This window comes from Nicotiana tabacum, chromosome 12, assembly GCF_000715075.1.
Source record: "Nicotiana tabacum cultivar K326 chromosome 12, ASM71507v2, whole genome shotgun sequence".
Lineage (NCBI taxonomy): Eukaryota > Viridiplantae > Streptophyta > Magnoliopsida > Solanales > Solanaceae > Nicotiana > Nicotiana tabacum.
The window spans coordinates 107,129,815-107,143,826 of record NC_134091.1 but is presented as its reverse complement, the minus strand read 5'-3'; the positions used below and the strand labels follow the sequence as shown (position 1 = coordinate 107,143,826).

The window sequence follows — 14,012 nt, the reverse complement described above, 5'->3', positions numbered from 1 at the left end:
TTCGGCTTGCCTAGTATCGCGATAGGTGCCATCACGATACATGTAATTTTCCACATACTTAGGGGAAAAAGGAAATTAAAATGAGATAATGATGAAACTTTCCACACAATTTCACTTTGGATTTTCTTTTTCTCTCCCCCTAATTGTGGGAAATTTATTTTATCAAACCGACAATCTGTAAATCGAGCAGTAAATAAATCTTCCGTCAATGGTTCGAGATAGTGAGGTGATTCAAACCCAACATATTTTCCTATCCTTATCTGGGGGCCATCTTACTGCGTTGTGGTGGTGCTACTGGCACATATACAGCACATCCAAAAATTCGCAGGTGAGCAATATTTAGTTTGTGATCAAAAACTAATTATAACGGAGAATATTTATTATAATGTGTCAGTCTGAGACAGACAAGTAATGTTGCATGCAAGATAGCATGGCCCCAAACAGTTGTGGGCAATTTTGTTTTCATCAGTAGTGATCTTGCTATCAATTGCAAGTGTTTAATAAATGACTCTGCAAGGCCATTTTGAGTATGAACATAAACTATAAGATGTTCAATTTTTATCCCAACTGATAGACAATAATCATCAAAATCTTGAGATAAGAATTCTTCAGCATTATCAAGGTGAATAGCCTTTATAAGATAATCTGAAAATTATGCCCTTAATCGAATTATTTGAGTTAATAGCTTTGCAAATGATAGGTTGCGAGATGATAGTGGCATACATGAAATCATCTTGAAGATGCATCTATTAGGACCAGAAAATATCTAAACAACCCAATTGGTGGGTGAATAGGTCCACATATATCCCCATATATACGCTCTAAAATGGCAGAGGATTCAATGCCAACCTTCATTGGTGATGGTCTAATGATTATTTTGCCTTGATAACATTCATCGCAAGAAAATGTATCATTTGTAAGAATCTTCAAGTTCTTTAATGGATGCCCACTCGAATTTTCAGTAATTCATCTCATTATTATTGATCCAGGAGGTCCCAAACGGCCATGCCAAAGCACAAAAGTATTTGAATCAGTAAACTTCTGGTTTACGATAGAGTGTGCTTCAACTGTACTAATCTTTGAATAGTATAAGCCAGAAGATAAAGCTGATAATTTTTCTACAATGCACTTGTGGCCGAAAATATTCTTTGTAATACAAAGATATTTCACATTCATTTCATCTATCATCTCAACTGATACCCATTTCGGCGGATATCTATAAAACTCAACAAGTTTCTTCGGGATTTGGAGGAGAACAATTCATTTTCTATAACAAGTTTTGTTCCCTTAGACAGAAATATAGTGGCTCTTCCGGAGTCTTCAATCAAACTTATATTACTAGAAATTGTAGAAATATTTACTTTTTTCCTATGCAAATAAGAAAAGTATTTCTGATCTTTGAATATGGCATGAGTTATTCCACTATCAATTACATAAATATCTTCATGATTATTCTTTGATCCAAACATAATTTGAGGATTATCCATATTCTTCAAAATGACATAAACAAAATAAATATTATAGAAAATATCATTATCAAAACTTAGTTTTTATTCATGTACAATAATTACATAACCATACTATCTAATATAAACAACAAAAATTAAAATATTTAAATTTTATATATTCATCACCGATCACATGACTTGTTTCTCCTTCTGGGAGTGCAAAGTAATCAGCTACATCTAAATGCATGAAGTCAACATTATCTTCAGAAATAAAATTTGCTTCAGCATTTTTCTCTTTCTTCTTTAGGGAGGCTTGATAAAGCTCAACCAGGTGCTTTGGCGTACGACAGTTACGTGACCAATGCTCTTTTCCTCCACATCTATAGTATGCATTTTTTGCATTTTTTGCTTGCACCGTTTTATGCTTTTGTTCCTTTTTTTCTACTACTGGTAGTGAGGAGAGTTCTTTGGTGCATTATTATTACCATGATTAAAGTTTCTTCCCCAACCACGACTGGGGCCACGACCTCTTCCACGCTTAGCTTGGTGGAAGTTCATCTCATTCACTTCAGGGAATGGACAAGAACTAGGAGGTTGTCTTTTATGGCTTTTCATTAATAGCCTATTATGTTGCTCAGCCACAAGAAGATGTGAAATAAGTTCTGAATATTTTTTGAATCCCATCTCTCGATATTGCTGCTGCATGAGCATATTCGAGGCATGAAAAGTGGTGAAAGTTTTCTCCAACATATCATGATCAGTAATATTATCGCCACATAATTTCAATTGGAAAATAATTCTGAACATAGCAGAATTATACTCACTGATAGATTTAAAATCTTGTAGCCTTAAATGAGTCCAGTCATAACGTGCCTGTGGAAGAACGACTATCTTCAGGTGGTCATATCTATCTTTCAAATTATTCCACGATATAACTGAATCTTTAATAATAAAATATTACATTTTCAAACCCTCATCAAGGTGATGGCATAGGAATATTATTGCTTTGGCACGATCTTGATTTGATGCCTGGTTTTTATCCTTGATGGTGTCTGCCAGACCCATCGCATCAAGATGAATTTCAGCATCAAGCACCCAAGACATGTAGGTTTTGCCCGATATATCCAGGGCTACAAATTCAAGTTTAGAAATATTTGACATTATTTAGACAAATAAAGTTCGTACCTTCGATACATTCAAAGTATTTGCTCGAGATGACAGAGTCTCATATTGATAACGTGTTATAAAATAAAAAGTGTAAACTAAAGACAAGTATAGAGAGAAACTGATATATTATTCAACTTCAAACTGATATAAATAATGAACTGAAATCTCCTCTATTTATAGAAGAAAGGAAGCTGTTGTGGAAGCTGTTGCGTAAGCTGCTACTGCAAGCTGCTGTGTAAGCTTCTTGTAAGTTGTTATTGTACCAGCTATAAATAATCTTCTATAGGAAGTAATATTTATCCATAATGGAGTACTGAAATGATAAACTTCTCCAGGAGGCTTATTTCTAATAGAGTACTAAATAGATGAACATATTTACGGCGGAGTCGAATATGGATAAGCTTCTTCAGAAAGGTTATTTACAACGGAGTACTAAATGAACATCCATAATATAATATATTTATAACAACCTATAATATCTACTAATGAAATTATATATTTCGCTTTTAAATATTTAATTTAAAGGAAATTAAGAAATTTTTATCCATGTTAACATGTTACCAAAAAATTACCAAAAAAAATTCAATACAAATCCTCGCACTCTGAAATTGGGCTTTTTTCACTTTTACCCCGCTACAGTTGAAAAATAGTATAAAATTTGTATAATTTTTATATATAACATACATAATATTTTATATATATATATATATATATATATATATTATTTTTAAAACGGCTATACAATGTCATTTCCCCGAAATTTGACACGGAATTGAGGGAGATAGGTGCGAGAGTGAAGTGAATTTTGGGCCTATCAGTAGTTTGTTGAAAACTACTATGAATTTGGGCCGATCTACAAAGCTATCTAATTGAAAACAATAATAAGAACAAAATATTAAAAAGGCATTGGAATAACAGCTAACATAGACCTACCGTTCAACTTCATAGATCAATGATCACTTTTTTGGTGTAGAAAATCACCGATCAGAATTGAGTTTGAAGTTAAATCCTCCTTCTTTCTCTAACAGATAAAACTAGTATGTGCTAAAATTCATAACAAAATTGTGATTTATATGTTATTATTTATCACAATTTTGTAGATTTCTTTGACTCATGTCTCTACTGAATCAACTCTTCAACAGGGGACTTCAAGGCTCAAAATGGTCAGTCAAAGACTCCATCTTTTTGTCTATCAAGAATTTAATCGATATTTTTATTTGAATTTTTGGTTCATATGTAATAAAAGGTAAGAGCTTTATGTTTATGGATTTTTTAAAATTTTCTGAGATTTCAATGTCTTAAAGCCCCAAACAATGGGTTTTCAAAAATTGTTTTGTGTTTACATGAGTATGTTAGTGTTTTGTTGAATCATAATTGATCTCCTTAGATTGGAGTCGTGTCCTTTAATGCTATAGTTAATCTTTGTATATAGCTTATAATGTTACAAACTAATTATTCTTGTTACTATGTTAGAGAATGTAGAAAATATCTAGCTTCAGAGAACACCTAATTAGTCTGTAAAGAGAAATTACTAAGCATTGGAATGAAACTGGTCCGAATGAAGCAGAATGGTTAATGAGGATTCGTATAACCCAACTTATTAAAGAGAAGATTCACACCACTGACCCCAACTAGTTCGGGAGTGAGGCTTAGTTGATGTTATATTCTTGTGACTCTATTTGTGAATGTAACTATTGATATTGGTGGATGGTTTTGTAGCAAGACATGCTTGACCTTGGCGATCTCACGAATCAAATTATTACAAAACAAGAGAGATGCACAGCTCAAACTTATGCGCAAAGAGATAGCCCAATTTCTGCAAGCTGGCCAGGAAGCCATAGCTCGAATTAGGGTAGAAATTCTGAGGTACTTGTACTTGTTAATCATTCCATTACGTTTTCCTCTTACTGGTATTTCTTTTATACAGGTTGAGCATATTATACGTGAGCAAAATGTATGGGCTGCTTATGAGATTTTGGAGTTGTTCTGCGAGTTCGTTTATGCCCGCGTGCCTATACTCGAAAGCCAAAAGTAAGTTATTTTTTACTGGACTTTGCTTTGAGAATGAAGTTTCATTACTTATTAGGTCTGCGACTTTGCGTTGTAATAACATTATTTAGCCAATTGAGATTAGGAAATGTTTTGTAGTGGCAAATGTGGTTTATGTTCTTATGTAGAATGTTCTCAGCTTAAAATTAGCTTCAGATATCACTTTCAAAAAAGGAAACGAATTAGCTTCAGATACCCTTTTCAAGTTGATTTATTCATCCCTCAGCTAAGTATAATATATGCAAGGTTATACAGTTATTTTCTTCTTCTCCTCTTTCAATTTCAGGGTTGGGGCGTGGGGGAGGGCGTTGTTGTTCTAATGTGATTACCAACCAATTGAGGCTTTCTCTATAATATTCTTATATTCCTCAAGGCATTTATTATCCATTTCTTTCACATAGAGACTCTAAGTTAAGATCATGTTCTAGTCTGTCGGTTCATTTAATACTAGCAACAGCCACTTGGTATCTTTAATGAAATTTTCCAGGGGTAGTAGGAGTATCCCCTTCCAAGTAAACAAATATCTTCCACATGCTTTCTCCTCTAGGCTTCAATAGTTCTTTAAAAGTCTAATATTGTATATGCTTATTTATTTTTCTACTAACGATCAGTGCTACTTACCCAGATGAATTACTTTAGTAGTTTCTCTAAAACAATGAAAAGATGATTTAAACCCCATGCCCGCGGCGTTCTTTCTCTTCAAAAAGTTAAGGAAAGATGTGGACTCTTGAGTATTCAGAAAGAATGTTTTCCTTTAGTTTATTGAATTACCAGCTTTCAGAGGAAAATTAGGTAGCATTTGGTCAAAATAAGCCCTTTTGGCATGGGGAAAGCGCAAGAGGAGGAGCATAGTGCTGCCTCAGGAAGGGATTCCCTGTTGTGGCGAAGTGAAAGAGAAATATAGATAAAATTTATGCATACAGGTCCTTTATAGTAAGCTATATGTGAAAATATTGTTTTGTTATACGACATATTAGTATAGGAAGGCTTATACAATATCTGAAAACCAAATGAACTATTTTTTACAAGCTGTAACCTCAAGAGAGGTTTCTGTGTTTAACCCTCGTCACATTAGTACACATCCTTAACTAGCTCTAAATGTTGAATGCCCTTTCAGATTTTGACCAATGACTACTCCTGCAACATGACATGATACAACTGTTGGCTGTACAATCTTTCCCCTCTATCTAAATGTTAAACATCTGTCTCTCCATTTATTGTCATCTCTTATTCATTTGCAGCTACCCTTACTCTTCTTCCCTTTAATCTCAGCCTTTAGCACCAATATCATTTGCAAGCATTCATCTCTACAACAATAATGCCTTAATCCCAATCTGGTCAAAATCAGCTATATATATTCTGTTGTATGGTCCCCGGGCCTTTGGTCTAGTGGTAAGAGCGCACCAAGTGATGTGTGGATTAGTCACACATCACAGGTTCGAATCTTGTCACAGACAAAAGCCTGTTATATAAGTGGAGAAGGGTGATAGGCAGGCCCATCATCCACTGAGTTTCAAACCGTGCACCACAAGCTATATTTATATATTCGGGTCTATTTTTTCTGAATTCTGACAAATTACGGGTTATTTAGAACTACGGATTCTTTAAAATTCACGCTTATCTCTAGACTGACACGCAATATCTAACCAAACTAGTAAAAGATTCTACCTAGTGTCCCAACAAGGACTAAACCGGCTATGCAGATACTTCGCGTCCATTGTGTTTAGTTGTTCATTAAATCCGCATATATTTCAAGAGGTAGGTCCATTGAGATGCCTTCCTCCATGTAATTTTAGATCTATCTCGTTCCCTTTTTAGTGTCCTCAGTCATCATAGTGTAACTCTTACGTATCAGTGCATTTAGAGTTCTACATGGAGTAGACGTGATCAAATCATCTTAAATGACTTTGAATTTACCTGCACCTTGGTCAAGTGTGATCTTTGGGCAGTTAAAATTTATATATTACAACAAGCATGTGACCCTTCGCGGACTTGAACTTTTTGCCGAGGTCTAGTGACCTTGTTCCTTCATAAATTGCAAAGTCTAAGTTGACCACCTAACTAGTCTCTTTAACATCCTTTTATTTGACCTGGTAGGTGAAGGATGTAAGGCCCCACTAGGGAAAACACGTTATTAAGAAAGAGTAGCTACATTTTCTCCCTTAGGCAGTTGCGCATTTCAACAAACTCATGTCCAGTGGTTTATTATTTACTATAGCTGTCTATTGGACACAAGAGTTTGTCTAATTAGTTTCTATAAGCTAAAATACATATGTGATGAAATCTTGCAAATATCTCTTTTGGTGTATCAGAGAATGCCCTTCAGAGTTGCGGGAAGCTGTTGCAAGTATAATCTTTGCAGCTCCAAGATGTTCAGATTTGCCAGATTTATTGCATGTCAGGAATCTATTTGCAGCCAAATACGGAAAGGAATTCATAGCCGCCGCATCTGAGCTTCGGCCTGATACAAGTGTTAACCGTACAGTTAATTAGCTCTCCTGTCTTCTTCATTGTGCTAATTATATATTTGCAGGGTTGACTATTTTAAACTGAATTTTATTCTTTGAACATTCAGATTGTTGAGAAACTTTCAGTCAGCGCTCCATCAGCTGAAATAAAGCTTAATGTATTAAAGGAAATTGCAAAAGAGTACAACGTGGAATGGGATTCTTCTAACACAGAAGAAGAATTGCGTAAAAAGCCAGAGGACCTTTTGGTACTTTCCTTTGTTAAATCTTCTAATTGTATGTATGTCTTGAATGTTTAGTCTTCCGTCAGAAGCTTGATCGTTGTCTGAATTAGGGGTAGGGTCCATGGTCCATCTCTATTTTCTTCTGGAGTTCGCGACTTGCTTTTCCTTTTATGTGATGTTAATGAAATGTCTAACCTTTGTTATGCACAAACTTAAGAATGACAGATTTAGCGGTTGTTACTGGACAGTAATAATATAAATCATGCAATATGCTAATGACTTGGGGCTGACACCTAGCTGCTCGTTACATATACATGCATGTTTTGCAACAAGGAAGGAGTTTAAAGTTCTGTAACTGGTTCTTATGCTGACACAGTTGAATGCATATGCATGTAACGATCTCTTAAATTGGTCAAAACCAGCCTTCGGCAATAGAAATTAGTTCTCGAGATTTGCTTGAACTAACATTTTGGACATTCACAAGGATCATTTCCACTATATTTCACCATGTGTTGGGACATTATTGATTTAGTCAATTCTTGAAACTCCCCCCCCCCCCCCCCCCCCCCCCCCGCGACTATTGGACTTCTAGAGTTTTTTTGATTTGACCGATATATTATCTGATGCCGTGATAATACATGATGTAGAATGGACCAAAGCAAATTGCTACACCTGCTCAGGCATCTGTAGAACCAAACACTCGTGATCATCCACCAACTTCTGAAAATACTGTGCCGTCTCGAAATGGCAATCCGGGAGCTAGAAAACTTGAATCTCCAACTTCTGTAACTGAAGCACCTCTATGGCCTAATAAACCATCACTTGGTGATACTTGGTGACAGCAGTTTGGGCGCACCAATCGATATAAAGAAGGATACAAGACCAGAAACATCAGATGTATTAGAGAGAGCTCGGGCTGCTATTTCTGCTGCAGAGCGTGCATCTGCTGCTGCCCGACTTGCTGCAGATTTGGTCAACGTCAAGTTCAGTTCTTCAATTGTAGGGGATAGCAAGAGTTAGTGAAGTTGTTGTTTCGACTTTAGATCTGAGGTTTCATGCCTCTGTTTTTATGTGTGTTTGAGAGAGAGAGAGAGAGAGAGGGAGGGAGAGCGATAGGATCCTAATTCTAATTTCATCGTCATGGCAGCTTCTGCGGATGAGACACTGTTATAGAAGAAAAAGGCACATAATAAGTTGGTTATTCACTTCCTCGCTCCATCCTGATGTATATTTCGAATGTTTATACATATGTTGGTGTTTTTGTTATTCTCAAGTGACCAGTTGTTTGTAAAATATGAATTGTAAGAATTCTGAGTTTCATTGCTTAAGTAAAACTTTATCGTGCTTCATTCTCAATCTTATCTTTCAGTTGCCCTCCAGCATATATACCACCTGTGAATATGTGAACAGCAAGGTTCAATTCAACTAGTCCTTGCTCTTGGATCAATTTTTCTTGTCATGTTTTGGCTGCTGACTGCACTTAGCTTAGATGGTATAATATGGGATATAGTATTTAACTTGGTTTATAATTTCCCCCTACAATTATAAAGGGCAGTTTGAACCAAATATACAATCCAGTAGCATTGAAAAACCACTAATTTCTTTATAATATATATGTAAAGAAACTAGACATGGTTTCTTCAAAACTATGTGAACAAAAATCTCAACAATAATCCTAATGTCTTTTTGCACTGGAAGTCACAGATTGATATTTCTATGAGATCGTTGTAATATATATTTACCTATAGTGGAAGACAAAACTATATATTATATATAGGAGGTTACTTTCACCTAAATTAGATAGCAAAGACATTAAGGTCATTAAATTTATAACTTATAACATTATAATTCGAATTGTGACATATTGACAGCTCCAATTTTGTTTCCTTTGAAACTCTTCAAGTTCTATCTATTAGCTTAGCAAAAATAAGTATAGTGGTTCAATTTCTCGTTTTTTTTTCCGCATAAAATTAAAAGCTGAAAATGGTCAAAGGACTTTCAAGTGTGAGAAAATTATTTTTTTAACCAAATAATTTGTTAGTCCTTCATATGTACTTTTCTTTGTTTATTTGTTTGTTTTTGTTTCATTTTGCTATGCTTTAACTTTGCATTGGGCAGTTTTAGGATAAATGTATCTCGTTTTGTTAAATGCTTATTAGGTGATTTTCATATAGACGATTTTCATAGCGAACCTTGACTATTTTAAGACTATTATTGGCTAGTTATTTTTGTTGTCATCAACATATTGAAACTGGTGACTAAATGCTTCTACTTACTAAGAAACATACCTAGGATTGTGGTTTCTTTATATGCTGTGAAAATGGTTCTTTTTCAGCTAGGTGATGATGGTGCAAAAGTAAATTTAAGAATGAGATAAACCATTTTATCGCCAATTCTTTATTCTTATTTGTTTAAGTTAGTAAAATGAGTTCCATTTCTAGCCCAAATAGTTGGCACTAGAACTGTGATATTGCTACCTGACAGCAGTTGAGAAATTACACCCTCTTAAGTTTAAGTTTACTCTGTTGAGTGTTGATAGTTATCGAAAAAGAAAAGAAGTATATTCTGTTCACATAGGGAGATGACATATAATTGCATGGATAATCATTTGGTGGATAATATGTCAAGTTGCTGACTCTGGTGCTTAATGATTAAAGCTGGAATTGCAATGACCAAACGAAATTTCTTGACTTAGTAGGCCTTAAAACATTTGCCATTGCTTGGACCATCTATGGTGATTTGACATAATATAGAGAAGAAAACATATTTACAATGTCGGATTACTGGGGTATATATAGGGATGTTTAGTCTAGTTTCTTTGGCATTTCTTAAATAATTGATCGCCAGTTTTGCAGCTAACATGGAGATTTTTCTGTAATGTACAGCTCACTACTAGAAAATGGCTGAATTCCGACCGTTTTAACGGTCGGCAATCACGAATTTTCGACTACTTTCCGACCAAAATTGATCGGAAAAAAATTTCCGACCGAATCCGTCAGTGATTTCCGATCAAAGTAGTCGGAACGTTCAAAAGATCAGACGACCAAATTATTTTCAAATTTTCGATCAAATCAGTCGTAATAATATAAATAAAAATAAATATTTATTTAAAATAAATAATATATATAATTTCCGACCGAATCAGTCGGAAATTAATAATTAAAAAATAAAATTTATTTAATTTGCGACAGAATCCGTCGAAAACTGTTAAAAATTAATTAGTCTTTTTGTCATTTCCGACTTATTCGGTCGGAAATATGGGTATTTTTGAAAAAAAAAACTGGACAGCTGTCCGACCGTTTAATTTCCTTCAAAAATCAGTCGGATTTTTCTGTAAAACTGGGCAGAATGCTTCTCAATTTTGAGCTACACCACCTATCAAACAATTACAATACAATAATACCAACAACCAATCAATAAATATAACATCTAAACCAATAAATCCAACCATTAACACAATCTAAACCAACAAATCCATTAAACCTAATAATTTTGGGCACAAAAACATTCAAATAGTAGCCCACATTCAAGTTTTAAAACAAAACATAAACTCGTCTCTCACGATAAGTAAGTTTAGCTATTTTGGTTTGTTTGGATTGAATCAAGTATAAACCTCCCTGCTGAGATCAAAAGTGAACGGACAACTACACCCTACTACCCAATTTCAATTTGAAACAATTTTTTTTTGGAAAAAAAAAACCCTCACCTGTTCGCAGAAGACGCAACAAAATCCTTTCTTTAGAGAATTTTCGCCTCCTATGATCCCTGCAAAAAAAGCAAACAAACATATTAAACCACGCAAAACCTACCATACCACTTCAAAATAGAGTACTACAAATTAGATTCAGTTTGTTCATCCTCATCATTAGATAGATCATGCCCATGTTTTTTCATAAATTTCTACATCTTATTAACAAATGTTCCAAATTGTGAGTCCAACTGCTGCTTCAAATCATGAATTTCTTTTCTCATATCTTTCATTTGCTCTTGATTTTGAGAAGAATTGGGTAAGAGTAAGTTTGGATGACCTGTAGGTCGACGTACTCTAAGTCCGTAGACTCTGCCTGTGTTTACTCCACCCGCTGTCTTTGTTTACTCCACTCGCTGCCTCTGTCCTCCATTCTAAATAATATAAGTCTTTAACTATAATAATTAAATTTGAATAGCTTCTTAAATGTTCATATAATCAAAAATAACTAATAATTTCTCAAATTTATAAATTAATCTTAATGTTGAAATTAAAAAATTTAAATTTAATATCATTATAATAATAAAATTAACAAGCAACAATGAACCTAGTACAACAAGCTTTACACTAAAGCTTTAAACTATAACTAGTTAATATAATTAAAATCAATAAACTATAAAGTTAATATATCAATCCAATAAGGCATGTAGAACTTTTCATTTATTTCTAGATTAATAGCCCACGCTTTTGAATTGCAGCCTTTGAATTCTTCAAATTCTTAACAATCTTCTTTCTTCTATTCTAGTATACTTATATATAGTCCTCCATCCCTTTGGCTTAATTACCGTTGGAAGTGAAAGTGAAATTTTATTTTTCTTCTTTCCTATCGTTGTTTTCTCAATTACTTTATGCCAACATGTCACCTTTTTTATTTCGAAAATAAGTTAATCAATCGCTAAAGTTAGATTTACGATTTCTTAGCATATTCTTGTTTAACCCAAAATTAAGTGACTATTTATGACATTGGTTTTTTGGACAAATTGGGCAATCTAATTTACATTATAATGGTGTCAAAAGAATTTTGCAAAATAAAATCCCTATAGGAACAGCATATATTCTTCTCTCTTTTTGTTTTATATTAAGTATCATTCAAAAGCTAAAATCCATAAAATTTCAACCATACCTAATTCAACTAGCTAGGAGCCTAGGATGTTCATATATAGAAAATATAATAAGCCTACAACAACTAAAATTACTACAAATTTAACAATGAAAATAAGATATATATGTCAACAAACTTACCTCGACGAAAACAATGCAGGAGAAGAAATGTGCAGCTGCCACCGCGGAACCACTGCTGAAAACGAGAGAGAGAGAGAGAGAGAGAGAGAGAGAGAGAGAGAGAGAGAGAGAGAGAGAGAGAGAGAGAGAGAGAGAGAGAATACATTACCTATAATGAGGAGTATGGTGAAGAAGGACGAGAGTGAGAGAGGAGGAGGATGAGAGAAGGAGGAGGAAGAAAAGAAAAGTTTCTGTTTTTGGGGAACGGGGGTCGGGTAGGGTTATTAAAAAAAATCCGATTGATTCAGTTAGTCTTATATATATATATATATATATATATATATATATATATATATATATATATATATATATATATATATATATATATATATATATATATATATTTGGATAAACTACCAACCAAATCGGTCGAAATTGAAGTCAAACTGGTTTTTGCGCCAAATATTGCGATCGATTTGGTCGGAAATATGGTCGAAAAAAATTTAAAAACATATAATTGATATTTTAAAAAAAATTCCGGCGGATTGCGTTGGAAATTTCCGACAATTTGTTTCCGTCGAAAATTGCAGTCGGAATTTTATGATTTTCTAGTAGTGAGGCATGCATTCTGGAGTTCCCAAATTCAAGTTCAAGCTCAAGAACGAAGAACAAATCAACATTCAATGAGTACGAGTTCAAATTAAAGTTCGTACTAGTTGAATTCAAGGTCACCGTTCGTGGCAACAAATATAGATTCAAGATCAAGCTCAAAGGCCTTGAATTTATTTACTATCAAAAAAAAGAATCAGAGGATTCATAGAGATTGTAACACTCAAATTGTTTAAAATCAAATACTACGATTGTTGCAATATCTTTCGGTCTTGATTTTATTTTTTCGACGCAATTTATTAAAATTCTGGCACGCCAAGTGGGACAATCTCTACCTCTCATCTCAACTTTTCAATCACCAAAGTTCAAGAACATCAAAATAATTTCGAAGAAAATCGACTCCAAATCAACTTCCACCAAGGCTGCTAATTTCAGGTTCTATGCTGATGTGGAAAGCATCCTCGATGTTACTTTTGAAAGTTTTGGACCAGTTACGAGGAGCAAAGTAGACTCTTTAGGACAACAAGCTCTCCAAGTGTCGTCCGTATCAACCCCTATTTTCAGATCTCCATCCTCAAAAGAGCTAGATCCTTTACGAACGTACCCGAAGGAGAAAGAGATATTGCTGAAAAGATCAAGAAAATTCTAGCTCTACTTGACCTCTCCAGATCCAAGAACCCAGCCGCGAAGGACGATGATGATATTTCAAGTGATAAATCCTCCCCGCTTACACCGCATAATGTGAGCCAATCGAGGATCAATGTGTGTGACAATACATGCTACCCTCAATTGTCCACAACAATCATGCAAGCCATGGTGACAAATGCTTCATCTGTGGAGGAGTGGTTGGCAAACTTGACGGAAGCAATCCTAGCTTGACCAATGCAAAATCAAGAGCTAGAATTGACAAGCTAACAGGTAGGGTAAGAATCTTGATGGAAGAAGACCCATGCAGCTGGAAAGCTCCCAGAAGTTCCTAATAGTGATTCTCCTCCAAGACAAGTAGCATCCGCTAAGGCTATCCATGTCTCATCTGAAGGGATGATTCCAATCGATCAACTAAAGGAGTTCATTGAAG

The 14,012-nt window shown here is 34.5% G+C and overlaps 1 protein-coding gene across 1 annotated transcript; it reads left to right on the top strand.

The window, feature by feature from the left end:
* The first annotated feature begins 3,498 nt into the window (after positions 1–3,498).
* On the top strand, positions 3,499–8,712 carry LOC107778212 (uncharacterized). The gene is given in 7 exon segments (XM_016598427.2): positions 3,499–3,778; positions 4,335–4,467; positions 4,543–4,646; positions 6,977–7,148; positions 7,240–7,380; positions 8,004–8,192; positions 8,194–8,712. Coding segments are annotated over 7 exon segments (972 nt in total). The 5' UTR covers positions 3,499–3,728; the 3' UTR covers positions 8,377–8,712.
* The last annotated feature ends 5,300 nt before the right edge of the window (positions 8,713–14,012 follow it).